The 19724-nt window shown below is 45.8% G+C and overlaps 1 protein-coding gene across 7 annotated transcripts in view; it reads left to right on the top strand.

Moving 5' to 3' along the window:
* Nucleotides 1-19724, top strand: part of LOC106576414 (POU domain, class 2, transcription factor 2) — a 101695-nt gene that overhangs the window by 19086 nt on the left and 62885 nt on the right. For 3 of the 7 annotated variants that reach the window (XM_014153678.3, XM_014153684.3, XM_045700469.2), the window contains exon 1: nucleotides 9180-11285. The exons of 1 other annotated variant lie outside the window; for it this stretch is intronic. In XM_014153678.3, coding sequence (XP_014009153.3) covers nucleotides 11186-11285 — 100 coding nt within the window. In that variant the 5' untranslated portion in view covers nucleotides 9180-11185. Of the gene's footprint in view, nucleotides 1-9175; nucleotides 11286-19724 lie in introns of those variants that run through there. 3 more of the 7 variants (XM_045700458.2, XM_045700480.2, XM_045700486.2) reach the window with 2 other exon arrangements.

Consider the following 19724-nt stretch of genomic DNA (forward strand, 5'->3'; position numbering starts at 1 on the left):
GAGAGTGTGTATGGAGTCTGAGAGGAGAGTGTGTATGGAGTCTGAGAGGAGAGAGTGTGTGGAGTCTGAGAGGAGAGTGTGTATGGAGTCAGAGAGGAGAGTGTGTATGGAGTCTGAGAGGAGAGTGTGTGTATGGAGTCAGAGAGGAGAATGTGTGTATGGAGTCAGAGAGGAGAGAGTGTATGGAGTCTGAGAGGAGAGTGTGTGTGGAGTCAGAGAGCAGAGTGTGTATGGAGTCTGAGAGGAGAGTGTGTATGGAGTCTGAGAGGAGAGTGTGTATGGAGTCTGAGAGGAGAGAGTGTGTGGAGTCTGAGAGGAGAGTGTGTATGGAGTCAGAGAGGAGAGTGTGTATGGAGTCTGAGAGGAGAGTGTGTGTGGAGTCAGAGAGGAGAATGTGTGTATGGAGTCAGAGAGGAGAGAGTGTATGGAGTCTGAGAGGAGAGTGTGTGTGGAGTCAGAGAGCAGAGTGTGTATGGAGTCTGAGAGGAGAGTGTGTATGGAGTCAGAGAGGAGAGTGTGTGTGGAGTCTGAGAGGAGAGTGTGTGTGGAGTCAGAGAGGAGAGTGTGTGTGGAGTCAGAGAGGAGAGTGTGTGTGGAGTCAGAGAGGAGAGTGTGTATGGAGTCTGAGAGGAGAGTGTGTGTGGAGTCTGAGAGGAGAGTGTGTGTGGAGTCTGAGAGGAGAGTGTGTGTATGGAGTCTGAGAGGAGAGTGTGTGTGGAGTCAGAGAGGAGAGTGTGTGTGGAGTCTGAGAGGAGAGTGTGTGTGTGGAGTCAGAGAGGAGAGTGTGTGTATGGAGTCTGAGAGGAGAGTGTGTGTGGAGTCTGAGAGGAGAGAGTGTGTGGAGTCTGAGAGGAGAGTGTGTGTATGGAGTCTGAGAGTGTGTGTGGAGTCAGAGAGGAGAGTGTGTGTGGAGTCAGAGAGGAGAGTGTGTATGGAGTCTGAGAGGAGAGTGTGTATGGAGTCAGAGAGGAGAGTGTGTGTGGAGTCTGAGAGGAGAGTGTGTGTGGAGTCAGAGAGGAGAGTGTGTGTGGAGTCAGAGAGGAGAGTGTGTGTATGGAGTCAGAGAGGAGAGTGTGTATGGAGTCTGAGAGGAGAGTGTGTATGGAGTCTGAGAGGAGAGAGTGTGTGGAGTCTGAGAGGAGAGTGTGTATGGAGTCAGAGAGGAGAGTGTGTATGGAGTCTGAGAGGAGAGTGTGTGTATGGAGTCTGAGAGAAGAGTGTGTGTGGAGTCAGAGAGGAGAGTGTGTGTATGGAGTCAGAGAGGAGAGAGTGTATGGAGTCTGAGAGGAGAGTGTGTGTGGAGTCAGAGAGCAGAGTGTGTATGGAGTCTGAGAGGAGAGTGTGTATGGAGTCAGAGAGGAGAGTGTGTGTGGAGTCTGAGAGGAGAGTGTGTGTGGAGTCAGAGAGGAGAGTGTGTGTGGAGTCAGAGAGGAGAGTGTGTGTGGAGTCAGAGAGGAGAGTGTGTATGGAGTCTGAGAGGAGAGTGTGTGTGGAGTCTGAGAGGAGAGTGTGTGTGGAGTCTGAGAGGAGAGTGTGTGTATGGAGTCTGAGAGGAGAGTGTGTGTGGAGTCAGAGAGGAGAGTGTGTGTGGAGTCTGAGAGGAGAGTGTGTGTGTGGAGTCAGAGAGGAGAGTGTGTGTATGGAGTCTGAGAGGAGAGTGTGTGGAGTCTGAGAGGAGAGAGTGTGTGGAGTCTGAGAGGAGAGTGTGTGTATGGAGTCTGAGAGTGTGTGTGGAGTCAGAGAGGAGAGTGTGTGTGGAGTCAGAGAGGAGAGTGTGTATGGAGTCTGAGAGGAGAGTGTGTATGGAGTCAGAGAGGAGAGTGTGTGTGGAGTCTGAGAGGAGAGTGTGTGTGGAGTCAGAGAGGAGAGTGTGTGTATGGAGTCAGAGAGGAGAGTGTGTATGGAGTCTGAGAGGAGAGTGTGTATGGAGTCTCAGAGGAGAGTGTGTGTATGGAGTCTGAGAGGAGAGTGTGTATGGAGTCTGAGAGGAGAGTGTGTATGGAGTCTGAGAGGAGAGTGTGTATGGAGTCTGAGAGGAGAGTGTGTGTGGAGTCTGAGAGGAGAGTGTGTGTGGAGTCTGAGAGGAGAGTGTGTGTGGAGTCAGAGAGGAGAGTGTGTATGGAGTCTGAGAGGAGAGTGTGTGTATGGAGTCTGAGAGGATAGTGTGTGTGGAGTCTGAGAGGAGAGTGTGTGTGGAGTCAGAGAGGAGAGTGTGTATGGAGTCTGAGAGGAGAGCGTGTGTATGGAGTCTGAGAGAAGAGTGTGTGTGGAGTCTGAGAGGAGAGAGTGTATGGAGTCAGAGAGGAGAGTGTGTGTGGAGTCTGAGAGCAGAGTGTGTGTGGAGTCAGAGAGGAGAGTGTGTGTGGAGTCAGAGAGGAGAGTGTGTGTGGAGTCAGAGAGGAGAGTGTGTGTGGAGTCAGAGAGGAGAGTGTGTGTGGAGTCAGAGAGGAGAGTGTGTGTGGAGTCAGAGAGGAGAGTGTGTATGGAGTCTGAGAGGAGAGTGTGTGTATGGAGTCTTAGAGAAGAGTGTGTGTGGAGTCAGAGAGGAGAGAGTGTATGGAGTCTGAGAGGAGAGTGTGTGTGGAGTCAGAGAGCAGAGTGTGTATGGAGTCTGAGAGGAGAGTGTGTATGGAGTCAGAGAGGAGAGTGTGTGTGGAGTCTGAGAGGAGAGTGTGTGTGGAGTCAGAGAGGAGAGTGTGTGTGGAGTCAGAGAGGAGAGTGTGTGTGGAGTCAGAGAGGAGAGTGTGTGTGGAGTCAGAGAGGAGAGTGTGTATGGAGTCTGAGAGGAGAGTGTGTGTGGAGTCTGAGAGGAGAGTGTGTGTGGAGTCTGAGAGTAGAGTGTGTGTATGGAGTCTGAGAGGAGAGTGTGTGTGGAGTCAGAGAGGAGAGTGTGTGTGGAGTCTGAGAGGAGAGTGTGTGTGTGGAGTCAGAGAGGAGAGTGTGTGTATGGAGTCTGAGAGGAGAGTGTGTGTGGAGTCTGAGAGGAGAGTGTGTGTGGAGTCAGAAAGGAGAGTCTGTATGGAGTCTGAGAGGAGAGTGTGTGTGGAGTCTGAGAGGAGAGTGTGTGTATGGAGTCTGAGAGGAGAGTGTGTGTGGAGTCTGAGAGGAGAGTGTGTGTGGAGTCTGAGAGGAGAGTGTGTGTATGGAGTCTGAGAGGAGAGTGTTTGTGGAGTCTGAGAGGAGAGTGTGTATGGAGTCTGAGAGGAGAGTGTGTGTGGAGTCTGAGAGGAGAGTGTGTGTGGAGTCTGAGAGGAGAGTGTGTGTGTGGAGTCAGAAAGGAGAGTGTGTATGGAGTCTGAGAGGAGAGTGTGTGTGGAGTCTGAGAGGAGAGTGTGTGTGGAGTCAGAGAGAAGAGTGTGTATGGAGTCTGAGAGGAGAGTGTGTGTGGAGTCAGAGAGGAGAGTGTGTGTGGAGTCAGAGAGGAGAGTGTGTGTGGAGTCAGAGAGGAGAGTGTGTATGGAGTCTGAGAGGAGAGTGTGTGTGGAGTCAGAGAGAAGAGTGTGTATGGAGTCTGAGAGGAGAGTGTGTGTGGAGTCAGAGAGGAGAGTGTGTGTGGAGTCAGAGAGGACAGTGTGTGTGGAGTCAGAGAGGAGAGTGTGTATGGAGTCTGAGAGGAGAGTGTGTGTGGAGTCTGAGAGGGGAGTGTGTGTATGGAGTCTGAGAGGAGAGTGTGTGTGAAGTCAGAGAGGAGAGTGTGTGTGGAGTCTGAGAGGAGAGTGTGTGTATGGAGTCTGAGAGGAGAGTGTGTGTGGAGTCAGAGAGGAGAGTGTGTGTGGAGTCTGAGAGGAGAGTGTGTGTATGGAGTCTGAGAGGAGAGTGTGTGTGGAGTCAGAGAGGAGAGTGTGTATGGAGTCTGAGAGGAGAGTGTGTGTGGAGTCAGAGATGAGAGTGTGTGTGGAGTCTGAGAGGAGAGTGTGTGTATGGAGTCTGAGAGGAGAGTGTGTATGGAGTCTGAGAGGAGAGTGTGTGTGGAGTCAGAGGAGAGAGTGTGTGTAGAGTCTGAGAGGAGAGTGTGTGTATGGAGTCTGAGAGGAGAGTGTGTGTAGAGTCAGAGAGGAGAGAGTGTGTGGAGTCTGAGGAGAGAGTGTGTGTAGAGTCAGAGAGGAGAGATTGTGTATGGAGTCTGAGAGGAGAGAGTGTGTAGAGTCAGAGAGGAGAGAGTGTGTGGAGTCAGAGGAGAGAGAGTGTGTGGAGTCAGAGAGGAGAGTGTGTGGAGTCAGAGAGGAGAGAGTGTGTGGAGTCAGAGGAGAGAGAGTGTGTGGAGTCAGAGAGGAGAGTGTGTGGAGTCAGAGAGGAGAGAGTGTGTGGAGTCAGAGAGGAGAGTGTGTGGAGTCAGAGAGGAGAGTGTGAGTATGTAAGTCAGCAGCAGGGTGTGGCCCTCAGTACCGCCAAGATCCAGATAATAAATATCCGTAATAAAAATCATTATTATTGGGCCAATCTCCCCAATAACGCAGCCTCAGTGAAAGATGACACTGGGGACTTGGCTGGATATTGGCAATATATCAGCATTGATTATTGAAAGTGCTGACAGAGAGGGAGGCAAAGTTAATAAAAACTAATAAAAAAAGACAAGGAATACAGGAAGAACAAGGTCTTAAGATGGACTGGCTGCTTATTCTCTATAGAGGGAGGAGGGGGGACAGAGATGGGGATCAGGAGTGTGTGTGTGTGTGTACACTTTCATGCTTGAGTCTGTGTGTGTGTGTGTGTGTTTGAGTGTGTGTGTGTGTGTGTGTGTGTGTGTGTGTGTGTGTACTTTCATGCTTGTGTGTGTGTGTACTTTCATGCTTGTGTGTGTGTGTGTGTGTGTGTGTGTGTGTGTGTGTGTGTGTGGGTGTTTGTGTGTGATTGTGTGTGTGTGTGTGTGTGTGTGTGTGTGTGTGTGTGTGTGCGTGCGTGCGTGCGTGCGTGCGTGCGTACGTGCGTGGGTGGGTGTGTGTGTGTGTGTGTGTGTGTGTGTGTGTGTGTGTCTACATGGAGTATGTAAGTCTGCTGTATGTTCACACATGATGTCTTCCCCAGTGTTTGCTTTGTGTCTTCAGTTCTGCATAGTACACTAACACTAGATACTGTAGATCAGCACATGGACCCCACCTACACACACAACATAACACCATCCATCATGTCCATATTATCTTGATAAATCTATACATCAGGTCAGCATATGGATTTGTGTGAATTTTGCATCTTCTCTCTGTTATTATTATTATTAATAATATGCATAACAATAACAACAATATTTTAGTTCTCAGTGTTTATTATAATTTTAGTGGTAAAGCAGAATAAAAATCTAAATATGAGGGAATCTCCCAGCAGCCCCCAAGTCCAATGGGTATATCTTCTGGCGTGTTGATGTTCTCCGTATCCATAGACAGAATGATTTTGCAGTGCATGGTGATCGAACAGGTTTCCTGTTATATTCATCAGAGGTGTAGGGAGGGGGAAGTCTGGGAATCTCACACTGAGAGAGTAGTGTTCATTGTAATGTGGTCTTGTTACCACTCTGATGGCGACAGTAACACAACTGTTGCCTGATATTGATTTGGGGACATGGGTGTTATTGATGAGTGAGAATTGAATTCAACCAGCTCATTTGTCAGTGTGACATCACCATTTAACAATAACCATGACATGGCATGCACATGGACAGTAGACACAGACAAATACATAGTCAAACACACACACATCATGCACACATGCAGTACACACTCACACACAGCTCGTACGTAGATACACACTTCTTTTGGAAGACTTATGGGTTCTAACCACCCAGCTTCCTGTTCCTTATTTCTGCCGTAATTGCCATAGTGTTTTTTCTTGCTTTCTTTGAAGATGAAAATGACATCCTATTACTTCGAGGCCAGTAATATACTAGACTGAAGGACAGATGGAGCAGGGTGACCAGACTATATGTGCTGAATGTGTAACCATTACGTCTAAGTTAATAGGATTAAATACACTGATATTTCAAGAAGGATATACCATTATGACATTTTTAGGAACATTCTGCCTTATATGAATGTCATTGGTGATTGATAGAATTTGCTGTCAGTTTTGTTGGATGTTGTTTTTCCTGAATGCATAGATGACGCTTTGATTTATTGTTAAAAACATCTCATTTATTTTTAGTAAATCAAAATCCCGATTATAAATAGCAATATATCGTTCTACAGAGAAAATGGCAGATGAACTCCCTGTGGCTCAGTTGGTAGAGCATGGTGTTTGCAATGGTGTTTGCAACGCCAGGGTTGTGGGTTCGATTCCCACGGGGGGGCCAGTACGAGGGAAAAGAAAAAAAGGTATGAAATGTATGTATTCACTACTGTAAGTCGCTCTGGATAAGAGCGTCTGCTAAATGACGTAAATGTAATGAACTAACCGTTAATCAGAACATGTTATCACACACTAAAGTATGCAACATTTATTAAAAATCAACAACCTTGTAATCAGCCTGGGCGTTTTATTTCTATCCATTACTGCCTATTTAAATGGAGAGAAAAGGTACGATTTTTGCACAAATTAAGCAATCAAATCTATGTATTTGTAATAACATTGTCATACAATTGTAATGAAATCAAAAATATCTGAGATCCTGTTTTTACCACAATGGGGCCAATAATAATGTAATCCCCAATATTGAAATTGGCATCCATATAGCCATTACTATACAGTACCATGCAATAACATAACAGTACAGAATAATAAGTGACAATGACTCCATTCCATCTCTATCTCAGAGGTAGCCTGGTGGGTAGGAGTGTTGGGCCTGTAACCGAAAGGTTGCTGGATTGAATCCCCGAGCTGACAAGGTACAAATCTGTTGTTATGCCGTTGATGTTGATTAAGGCAGCCCCCTGCACCTCTCTGATTCAGAGGAGTTGGGTTAAATGCAGAAGACACGTTTCAGTTGAAGGCATTCAGTTGTACAACTAACTAGGTATCCCCCTTTCCTTCTACATTAAAAAAGGGGATGAGAAGAGCCTCTCTATTGTCTCTGTTTGACGAAGTACCAGTCCCATCAGTGGACAATCTGTCCCAGGCCGTCCGGGCCCCTGGTGAGAATGGTCCAGAGCAGCAGGGGTTATTGGATGGTGAGGCCCCCCAGGCGTGGTGAAGCCCCCCAGGGGTATTCTCTCTGGGCTCCAGGGGTCCATGGAGGCCACTGGGGAGGGGAAGTCTGGAGCAGCCCCCCTGCAGGCTCCCTGCCTAGGCATTATCACATAGAGAGAGAGGGGAGGCACAAAGACTTGCAGAGAGAGGAGCTTTGTATTTGGACCAGGTGTATAGTATGGTTGGGTATAGCCCTGAGGCTCGACTACTGTTTGCCATGGCAAGAACAATACACAGTACAGTTCTTAGATGTGTTGCAAAGTATGAAATAAGTGTCTGTCTGTCTGGCTGGCTGGCTGGCTGGCTGGCTGGCTGGCTACTTGCGTTTGTATAATTTGTCTTGCAAAAGTTTGTTTGCAGGTAATTACTGAAAAAGCAAGTGCCCAAATGTAATCCCATGTTTATAAAACTAGATAAATGTTTTAGTAAGGTGCATGTGGGAGTGGGTATTTGGGGTACAGCTTGGGTAGGACACAGGGTTTATTTGGTTGGATGTCAGCTCCACATATGACAGATGACATCCGATGACATTTCCAGATAAAGGAAAGAGAAGAGTTGGACTGGAGGAGTGGAGGAGAGGATGCGGGATGCTGGAGGTGTTAGGGCCCCTCTCATCCTCCCATCCCCTCCAACACCATCTTATTTTCCCCTCCTTCAATCTCACACACCCTACCTCTATCCCTCTCTCCCACAGACGCGCACAACCACACTACATTCTACAAGAAATAATTGCTTTTGTCTGGAAGGAGTATGGGGAGGAGGAAGGATCGGGGCGCGCGCGGCTACCTCTGTTCGAAAAGGGGGTGCGTGAAGGACAACTAGTCGCTTCTCTCCCCTTCCCTCCATCCTCTCCTCAACCACATCCCTCCTTCCTCTCGTTGGACTTGCGGATGTCATCTGTCATACGTGGAGCGGAGGGAGAGGGACAATAAACCGTGTTGTATTGTCGTGTATTCGGAGATAGAGATGAAGGCTGGAAATAGGACACATTTCTCATAATTAGAAACTAGCACATATCCCTGGCCTGCAGTGAAACCAAAATGGTGAAGGAATAATAATGATAATAATAATCATCATAATAATAAAAATACTGATTGTAGTAATATTAATTGTAATAATAAATATATTGTATGACTATATCGATAGGCCTATGTTTTTTTAATTAATCAGTCACAACGTTTAACATTTCATATTTAACTGGTAGCAAGAGGCCTATAGACTGTGACGTGTGTGGGGGGCGGAGGTCTTACTCAATGCTATTGATTTTCCTGTATTGACTTAGATGTTTGTATAGATCTTTCTGTTTAAAAATCTATATCGACAATAATATAGTGAATAGCGTGGTAATTGACAACGTGTTATATATCGGTTTGGCACGAGGGAGGTGAGGCGATGAAGTCGAGAAAGAGGGCGCGCGCTACGTGCACGGCAATACTCCAAGATGTGGCCTGCATGCGGGAGGTGAGATGTTGGTTGAACCGGTGCTCTTCCGCGTGCAGCCGGTAGCTATACGGCCTCTGCTGGCCTTACCGGAGTGGGATTTTGCTCATGGTCAAACACAAGCCTTACCTGTAGCAGATGACGTTTCTCCACATAGAATAGTCTCATATTCTGAGTTACATGAATGGTGTTGATTAAGTTAGATCATGACACGTCAGTCATTATGAAGTTGAATAAATTGTATTAGCCGAATGGAAGCATTTTAAGAAGGACCTGTGTGGTCATGGTCATGGATGCAGGGAGGAATTTAAACAGCCATGCTTTGTTATAAATGCTTATAGCTGGTCTCACAATACCTTTGCCTGAACGTATAGACTAGATTAACATGGACTGTCATAATGATTGTAGAACATTGTATATGGGTGTCAGAAATCACCAAGAAAGCATTAAGAAAGCATGTATAGTGCGTTAGACAACGAAGGTGGTTCCTAACAAGTGTTCAACTGTCTCAATTTTTAAGGCTGAAAGATGACTTAATGCAAAGATTCCCTCAAGCAATTTCATGAGAGAGATAAAACAAATTCAAACATGATTTGATTAAAATATAAATATTTATCATAGGTTTTATCTTTCTGAACAAAATGCATTTCAATAGTTAACAATTGCAGTGATGGGGAAAAATTGTAGGCTATCAACTTTTGTCATATTATACACTGAACACAAATATAAACGCAATATGTAAAGTTTTGGTCCCATGTTTCATGAGCTGAAATAAAAGATCCCAGAAATGTTCCATATGCACAAAAAGCTTATTCCTCTCTAATTTTGTACATACATTTGTTTACATGTGTTTGGTGTCATGTGGGCAAGCGGTTTGCTGATGTCAACGTTGTGAACAGAGTCCGCCATGGTGGTGGCGGGGTTATGGTATGGGCATATGCATAAACTACTGACAACGAACACAATTTAATTTTATCGATGGCAATTTGAATTCACAGAAATACCGTGAGGAGGCCCATTTTTTTAAGGTATCAGTCATGTGAAATCCATAGATTAGGGCCTAATTAATTCATTTAAATTGACTGATTTCCTCATATGAACTGCAACTCAGTAAAATCTTTGAAATTGTTGCATGTTGCGTTTATATTTTTGTTCAGTATAATAACATACTGTATGTGCCTATAGGTTGGCTTCTCCAGTTATCTGTGATCTCAGTCTCCCAGACAAGCAGTAATGTAATGATCACCACTCGCATCATTATAGCATGGTCTTATTAAGAGGAAAAAAGACAGAAATCAATACAGGATACCTTTAGCAGCGGTGGTGAAAACGAGGGAGAGGCGGTTGGGAGGAAGGATGGAGCGAGGGAGCAGAGAGAGAGAGCATGAGGGAGGAGGGGGTGGGGGGTAAGGTGGTGGTAATGTGTGAGTAGCGGGTGCTCTCTCGCTTCAATGTTGCAGCCAGCGTAGTGGCAGCTCGCTAGAATACTGGAGGGAGCCGGGTCGAGTGAGCTATTGGGGTTCCCAAATATCTGGGACAAACAGGCAGACAGAAAGACACACAGGCGGATGGACGGAAAGATAGGCAAGTGCTCCGACAAGAACCAGAAACGTAACGGATATTCAGCTTTCTTTTTATGTTGTTTCCGTTCTTTCTTTATTTGTTTGGCTTTATTTATTTCTTTATCGATTGATTGCGTTTTAATTACTGCCTTGTGACAGGGAGTGAGGGAGGAGGAGCGTAGGCCAAGCGGGCACGTTGGGTAGCCTTTCCAAATGTTTATTTATTTCAGTTGATTAGCTTAATGCGGTGATTTTACATGCATTTTAAACACGATTCGCTGCTTTGTAGCCTGCGTATTGGTGAATTTGTGTGTATATAGCCTACATGTGAGGGGCAGTGAGAGAGTGCGATCAGCTATAAACCAAATAAAGTAGACTAACCAAAAATATCAAATCCAAATAGATCACAATAATTGTTGGCCTTTACGCACTTCAGCGTGACTCGGATTTCGTCTGTTATTATTGTATTAATATACATTTTATTTACCAGCGCAAACCAAAGCTAACCACGGTGAGTGATGCTAAGAAACTGTTCTCACGCCTGTCGATAGGAAAACAGTTGGCTAACATTGAGACTATGCTAATATAAACGCATACAGGAGAAATAGAACGATTAGGCTATTGTATGGTTACTTACAGTTTGCCACGGCATACGAGAGAGACAGGAGCAAAAATCAGGCTTGTAATACAAGTATTATTACTATATTAGTCCTGATAGTTTTATTCTGATATAGTAGTGGGAGTTCAGTTGTGGTTCTATCCGTCTGTGTGTTGGGTCTGGGCTGTTTCCATAGCCTGATTGCTGCACACTCAAAGGAGCACCATATGTTCTATACACATTTACACCCAAAATCCTGCCGAAGAGAAACAGACATCCAACAATGTAAATAGAGCTATCCACCATAGCATACATGTGTACGCGCCATCAACTGGTAAGCTAAACAACGAATGTTCTACGTTTTCGATACCAAATATATTTCAAACGGACGAAGATACACAGAAGAGGAAACATCTTGTCACAATATTACTGAAAAATTCTATTAAACAAAACCAGAAGACGGAGGAAGATCATGTTTGTTCCCTTGCCGGTGCCGTTCATGTTTCAGAGAACCGCACCTGACCTCAACGCCTGGCGTCTCAAGTCCCCGTTGGCTCTACGTTCCGACTCCGGTAAGACATTTTCCGTTATTCTTGCCATGTCGGTGAGGCTCAGTCATGCATACGCGCCCCACCTTAACGACTCCCATGTAGCGCGCTTTTCGGTGCCGATTATCCACTCTGGGCACACACACGCTTCTGTGTTAAAGGCTGGAATATACTCCTCTTCTCTCTTGTTTTAAATGTGTAAATAAACAGACACAAAAGTCCATAGTTAGACTGCAAATAATTGCGCCTACACGTCATTTTCTCCATTCCCTTGAAAGAGCACGTGCGCGTAATGCGCGACGGGTCCATCTTGTGTTTATTTACGTTCCTTTTCTCCCGGTGATGTATCCCTCTTCCCCGTGTGTTTTCTGTCCCCTCTCTCCATCCTTCCCCTCTCCTCCGCTCCGTACGCCTGTGCCTCAGCCTCCGTCTCTCCCGAACTACCCTCTCTGCAGACAGGGAATATTCATGCCAACTTATCGATCCTGGGGAGATCGATTCCTGGGCCGGTGGAAGCAGGGAGAGGGGAGAAAGAGGCAAAGATACGGTGAAAGGAGAAGGACGGTGAACGAGGAGACGCGAGAACAATGTCTTCATTTCGTTTTATTTCACTCATTTTTGACAGTGTGTGTGTGTATATCTGTGTTGTGATTCAGACATAGGACTGGCATTCGTCGAATAGGCCTCTTCTGTCTCAATTCGAGACAATGGTAATGTGTGTGTGGATAACGCCTTTATTTCAGTAGCCTAAACATGACAGACATTGATTTCTCAGGACTACGTTTGTCTGTCCAGATGCTTGTCTGCGTGTGGTGTCAGTGTGGCTGGTCGCTAAACCCGGCAGGGGAAGGCGGGACCATTGAGGCTGGACTGGGAGGTCGGCTGTGGCGCCGTCTGCGTTTCATCTGCGCTGAAGCGGAATAAAAGGACGCATGGTGGGAGCAGCCAGCCCGGCTTCCGTGTGTCGCTGCCAGTGTGTCACTGTGGCTTCGTCTAGCTGTGGAATTAGGCAGCCGCCCAGACGTGAAACAGCAGCGGTTTACAGCTTTTCTCCTCATCCTCAGTAGGGAGTGGAAGTATGCGCAATGTCCCTGATCTCGGTGTGTATGTGTGTGTAGAGGCAGTAGGGTTAGGAGGGGTTAGGAGAGGGTTGGTGGAAAATACCATATGAATGCACTGAGCTTTTATCTTCCACCCTTATTAAAACCCTTCAGAATGCATACACATAATACCTATCACGGTTTAACGGTGCAGAAATACAGCTTGGTGTGCACCTTGGACGCTGCGTTCTTAAAGAGACAGGCACACATTTATCTGTGTAACACTATATTTTTCTCTCTTTTTCCAATGTGTGATTTTCAGATCAGTTCAAGTTCATTTGATTTCAGAAAGGCGAGTTTATCTCCACCATTTACTATCTGTCAATAGAAGGGTGTTTATACACCATAGTGTAAAGATGAGGGGATGTGAGAGAGAGAGAGAGGGCAGAGGGGAGCGTAAAGGGAGGAGAGTGACCTGTTACCTAGGTGTATCTCTAGAGTTAGAACATAGAGGAGAGGGAGGAGAGTGACCTGTTACCTAGGTGTATCTCTAGAGTTAGCACATAGAGGAGAGGGAGGAGAGTGACCTGTTACCTAGGTGTATCTCTAGAGTTAGAACATAGAGGAGAGAGAGGAGAGTGACCTGCTACCTAGGTGTATCTCTAGAGTTAGCACATAGAGGAGAGGGAGGAGAGTGACCTGTTACCTAGGTGTATCTCTAGAGTTAGCACATAGAGGAGAGAGAGGAGAGTGACCTGTTACCTAGGTGTATCTCTAGAGTTAGAACATAGAGGAGAGTGACCTGTTACCTAGGTGTATCTCTAGAGTTAGAACATAGAGGAGAGTGACCTGTTACCTAGGTGTATCTCTAGAGTTAGAACATAGAGGAGAGTGACCTGTTACCTAGGTGTATCTCTAGAGTTAGAACATAGAGGAGAGTGACCTGTTACCTAGGTGTATCTCTAGAGTTAGAACATAGAGGAGAGGGAGGAGAGTGACCTGTTACCTAGGTGTATCTCTAGAGTTAGAACATAGAGGAGAGTGACCTGTTACCTAGGTGTATCTCTAGAGTTAGCACATAGAGGAGAGGGAGGAGAGTGACCTGTTACCTAGGTGTATCTCTAGAGTTAGAACATAGAGGAGAGAGAGGAGAGTGACCTGTTACCTAGGTGTATCTCTAGAGTTAGAACATAGAGGAGAGTGACCTGTTACCTAGGTGTATCTCTAGAGTTAGCACATAGAGGAGAGAGAGGAGAGTGACCTGTTACCTAGGTGTATCTCTAGAGTTAGAACATAGAGGAGAGGGAGGAGAGTGACCTGTTACCTAGGTGTATCTCTAGAGTTAGAACATAGAGGAGAGAGAGGAGAGTGACCTGTTACCTAGGTGTATCTCTAGAGTTAGAACATAGAGGAGAGAGAGGAGAGTGACCTGTTACCTAGGTGTATCTCTAGAGTTAGAACATAGAGGAGAGTGACCTGTTACCTAGGTGTATCTCTAGAGTTAGAACATAGAGGAGAGTGACCTGTTACCTAGGTGTATCTCTAGAGTTAGAACATAGAGGAGAGAGAGGAGAGTGACCTGTTACCTAGGTGTATCTCTAGAGTTAGAACATAGAGGAGAGGGAGGAGAGTGACCTGTTACCTAGGTGTATCTCTAGAGTTAGAACATAGAGGAGAGAGAGGAGAGTGACCTGTTACCTAGGTGTATCTCTAGAGTTAGCACATAGAGGAGAGGGAGGAGAGTGACCTGTTACCTAGGTGTATCTCTAGAGTTAGAACATAGAGGAGAGCGAGGAGAGTGACCTGTTACCTAGGTGTATCTCTAGAGTTAGAACATAGAGGAGGGGGAGGAGAGTGACCTGTTACCTAGGTGTATCTCTAGAGTTAGAACATAGAGGAGAGGGAGGAGAGTGACCTGTTACCTAGGTGTATCTCTAGAGTTAGAACATAGAGGAGAGAGAGGAGAGTGACCTGTTACCTAGGTGTATCTCTAGAGTTAGAACATAGAGGAGAGGGAGGAGAGTGACCTGTTACCTAGGTGTATCTCTAGAGTTAGAACATAGAGGAGAGAGAGGAGAGTGACCTGTTACCTAGGTGTATCTCTAGAGTTAGCACATAGAGGAGAGGGAGGAGAGTGACCTGTTACCTAGGTGTATCTCTAGAGTTAGAACATAGAGGAGAGGGAGGAGAGTGACCTGTTACCTAGGTGTATCTCTAGAGTTAGAACATAGAGGAGAGTGACCTGTTACCTAGGTGTATCTCTAGAGTTAGAACATAGAGGAGAGTGACCTGTTACCTAGGTGTATCTCTAGAGTTAGCACATAGAGGAGGGGGAGGAGAGTGACCTGTTACCTAGGTGTATCTCTAGAGTTAGAACATAGAGGAGAGGGAGGAGAGTGACCTGTTACCTAGGTGTATCTCTAGAGTTAGAACATAGAGGAGAGTGACCTGTTACCTAGGTGTATCTCTAGAGTTAGAACATAGAGGAGAGGGAGGAGAGTGACCTGTTACCTAGGTGTATCTCTAGAGTTAGAACATAGAGGAGAGTGACCTGTTACCTAGGTGTATCTCTAGAGTTAGAACATAGAGGAGAGTGACCTGTTACCTAGGTGTATCTCTAGAGTTAGAACATAGAGGAGAGAGAGGAGAGTGACCTGTTACCTAGGTGTATCTCTAGAGTTAGCACATAGAGGAGAGGGAGGAGAGTGACCTGTTACCTAGGTGTATCTCTAGAGTTAGAACATAGAGGAGAGAGACCTGTTACCTAGGTGTATCTCTAGAGTTAGAACATAGAGGAGAGTGACCTGTTACCTAGGTGTATCTCTAGAGTTAGAACATAGAGGAGAGGGAGGAGAGTGACCTGTTACCTAGGTGTATCTCTAGAGTTAGAACATAGAGGAGAGGGAGGAGAGTGACCTGTTACCTAGGTGTATCTCTAGAGTTAGAACATAGAGGAGAGGGAGGAGAGTGACCTGTTACCTAGGTGTATCTCTAGAGTTAGAACATAGAGGAGAGGGAGGAGAGTGACCTGTTACCTAGGTGTATCTCTAGAGTTAGCACATAGAGGAGGGGGAGGAGAGTGACCTGTTACCTAGGTGTATCTCTAGAGTTAGAACATAGAGGAGAGTGACCTGTTACCTAGGTGTATCTCTAGAGTTAGAACATAGAGGAGAGGGAGGAGAGGAAAGGAAGGACAGAGAAGTGAGAGAGGGAGCGGGTACTGGGAGGAGGAGTTTTCGAGCTCCGCACGTTGAAAAATGGCGAATGTCAGAGTAAGATAAAAAAAATTGAGAAAGAGGGGAGAGAGAAGCCGGTGAAAGTAAAAGCAGATGACAGAGTGAAAAATGAGGCTGGAGAGGAAAACCCAGTTTGAGACGGAGAGGTGAGGGTAAACTGTACCAGAGTCATTATGGCAGGAAAGGCATCTGCATTAGGGTGTACAGTTTGTTGGCCTAGGAGTCAATATGACAATAGTGATGCTATTTCTGCACTCTCCCTCATATTTAGTTTATTCTCTATCATATACAATTCAGCATAACCTATTGTAACACACACACACTCTCTCCCCAGGCTGTACTGTTCATGTTGTTCCCACGTTACATAGGCCTCATGTCAGACCCTCTGGGGCTTACCTCCCAACACAACAAGTCACCTAGCACACTAACCATCATGTAACAAACTACACGTGTTGGACTGTTTTCCATCTGGACAGACATGCATTCCCAGTAATAGTGGTTTTGCTTCATATTGAATGGTATTGTGTCTGGGACAGGAGTGTATAGTGGGAAAGTTGTACAACTGACTGCATTCAACTGAAATGTGTCATTTAACCCGACCTCTCTGAAACATTTCATTTAACCCGACCTCTCTGAAACATGTCATTTAACCCGACCTCTCTGAAACATTTCATTTAACCCGACCTCTCTGAAACATTTCATTTAACCCGACCTCTCTGAAACATGTCATTTAACCCGACCTCTCTGAAACATTTCATTTAACCCGACCTCTCTGAAACATTTCATTTAACCCGACCTCTCTGAAACATTTCATTTAACCCGACCTCTCTGAAACATGTCATTTAACCCGACCTCTCTGAAACATTTCATTTAACCCGACCTCTCTGAAACATTTCATTTAACCCGACCTCTCTGAAACATTTCATTTAACCCGACCTCTCTGAAACATGTCATTTAACCCGACCTCTCTGAAACATTTCATTTAACCCGACCTCTCTGAAACGGAGCGTGCAGGGGGGCTGCGTTCAACCGAAATGTGTCATATAACCCGACCTCTCTGAAACGGAGCGTGGAGGGGGCTGTGTTCAACCGAAATGTGTCATTTAACCCGACCTCTCTGAAACATTTCATTTACCCCGATCTCTCTGAAACATTTCATCTATTAACCCGACCTCTCTGAAACATTTAATTTAACCCGACCTCTCTGAAACATTTCATTTAACCCGTCCTCTCTGAAACAGAGCGTGCAGGGGGCTGCGTTCAACCGAAATGTGTCATATAACCCGACCTCTCTGAAACAGAGCGTGCAGGGGGCTGTGTTCAACCGAAATGTGTCATATAACCCGACCTCTCTGAAACAGAGCGTGCAGGGGGCTGCGTTCAACCGAAATGTGTCATATAACCCGACCTCTCTGAAACAGAGCATGAAGGGGCTGCTTTTAATTGACGTCATCTGCACCCAGGGAGCAGTTGTTGGACATGAACTGCCTCGGGGATTCGAACCAGCACCCTTTCGCTTACTGGTCCAACGCTCTTAACTACTAAGCTACCTGCCACCCCTGTGTAGTGTAGTACAGAGTAAAGTGGTTTGTGACACCATCACCATTAACCGCTGTATGAAACTTTAATGTGGCCTGAACAAGGACTGGCAGGCTTGCTGTTGGAGGAACGGGCTTGATATGATGGAATAGGACTGAAACTGCAGCCTTACATTAGTTTCCTTTACACAGACAGACACACACACACACACACACACACTTAAGCCGAAATCAAACAAAACAGTTGTTTTTTTCCACGCGGGAATACACTAGAATTAGAATGTGCGGTAGTGAATGAGAGAAAACAGACAGGCCAGGAGCGACAATACTATCAATGTTGTCATGCGCTTCAAATTATAAAGCAAGTCAATTTCTACTCTGATTAAATGTCAGGAATGTGATAAACTGAGTTTAAATGTATTTGGCCAAGGTGTATGTAAACTTCCGACATCAACTGTATGTATGAGATGAGTAATGTAGGATATGTGTACATTATTAAAGTGGTGTTATTTAATGTGACTAGTAATACCTTTTATTAAATCCATTTATTCAATGTATTAAAGTGGCCAGAGATTTGAGTCAGTATGTTGGCAGCAGCCTCTCAATGTTAGTGATGGCTGTTTAACAGTCTGATGGCCTTGAGATAGAAGCTGTTTTTCAGTCTCTCGCTCTCAGCTTTGATGCCCCTGTACTGACCTCGCCTTCTGGATGATAGCGGGGTGAACAGGCAGTGGCTCGGGTGGTTGTTGTCCTTGATGATCTTTTTGGCCTTCCTGTGACAGCGGGTGGTGTAGGTGTCCTGGAGGGCAGGTAGTTTGCACCCAGTGATGCGTTGTGCAGACCTCACTACCCTCTGGAGAGCCTTACGGTTATGGGCGGAGCAGCTGCCATACCAGGCGGTGATACAGCCCGACAGGATGCTCTCGATTGTGCATCTATAATGGTTTGTGAATGTTTTAGGTGACAAGCCAAATTTCTTCAGCCTCCTGAGGTTGAAGAGGCGCTGCTGCCCCTTCTTCACCACACTGTCTGTGTGGGTGGACCATTTCAGTTTGTCCGTGATGTGTACGCCGAGGAACTTAAAGCTTTCTACCCTCTCCACTACTGTCCCGTTGATGTGGATAGGGGGCTGCTTCCTCTGCTGTTTCCTGAAGTCCACGATCATCTCCTTTGTTTTGTTGACGTTGAGTGAGAGGTTATTTTCCTGACACCACACTCCAGAAAATAACCTCTCACTCAACGTCAACAAAACAAAGGAGATGATCGTGGACTTCAGGAAACAGGATGCATGACGGTGGCTCCGTATACGGTGAGTCCAAAAGAAACACACAGTAATTCAAAAGGGCTACACAGCGAACATAATAAAACAACTTTTTATTATGGATTCTCATGACAGTTGAGTTGCATATGCATCGCAGTGTATGTGAATTGACGCCGCTTCGATGCAAATTTTGACGTGTGTGGTTTCGGCTTTACTTAGTCGCTTATACATATGACAAACCATTACACATGCTCACACACACCCTCTCGCACACTTAATCCCACTAATTTAGCTTCATATGCTTCGTGGCTGTAGAGCCATGAAGCCACAGGCACAGAGATACTGCTGTGGTCAATGTCTACTCTCTATGCTATGCTGTGTATGCATTTCTGTTTCATATGATGTATGTGAATAAACAAGCTATAGTTTTACATTCATATTTGTGTCAAGCTCCTGTATGGTTCTGTACAGTATAGGGACATGTTAGATTCTGTGCTTGTGTGTAGTGCCGCTGCCTGTATGAGAAATGATTTGATTGTGCATGTAGGCTGATGCATATGCTTACATGTGTTTTTGTGCGTCTGTGTCCGAACCTGCCCGTGTGTATAGATTGGACGTGGAGGGGAGTGTGTGAGTCCCAGTGTTAACATGATTGCGAATGACAAAATGTCAACCTGGGTTTGTTAGGAACGTAATGGGGAATCAATAGACACAAGAAAGATGTCAATACAACATGCTCTATAGCATTAAGACTACTGCTCCCTCTCTGTCTGTCTCTCTTTATTCTCTAGCTCCTTTTCTGTCGTTCCATCCCTTCTTCCTATTCCACAGTACAGTGCATTTCTCTCTCTCCCTCTCTTTTCTCCCCTCTGTCCATTTCTTCCTCTGCCTGTGTGTGTGTTCCGTTATTAGATTACAGTATGATGGGCCCACAGTCAGCCGTCAGTAATGCAGTGCTCTAGTCTGGTCTGGTGGCAGAATGCTGCTAGTCATAATGTAAACAGACGTGGATGCTACAGAGTTATATATTATGACATCACACAGATGCTCTTGACATGGATAACCTCACTCACTGTCCCCAGTACAGGATGTCTGAGTCAAGATATCTGTTCACGGGAAGAACATATACAGTACACCATACACAGGGAATAAAGTGTGTGTGTGTGTTGCAGTGTTTGTTCTGTTTGTGTGTGTGTTGCAGTGTGTGTGTGTGTGTGTTGCAGACTCAGACTAATGTAGTACCAATGCTGATGAAGTCCCCCCATTAACAGCAGTGAGTGGTATTGAATTTCTCCCTGGGAGGAAAGGTCAAGCCACCAACTACACACTCACTCACACATACACGCACACACATGCACACCCACATGCATGTCCCCCCACACACACAC

Source organism: Salmo salar, chromosome 02 (genome assembly GCF_965601325.2).
Source record: "Salmo salar chromosome 02, fSalSal1, whole genome shotgun sequence".
Lineage (NCBI taxonomy): Eukaryota > Metazoa > Chordata > Actinopteri > Salmoniformes > Salmonidae > Salmo > Salmo salar.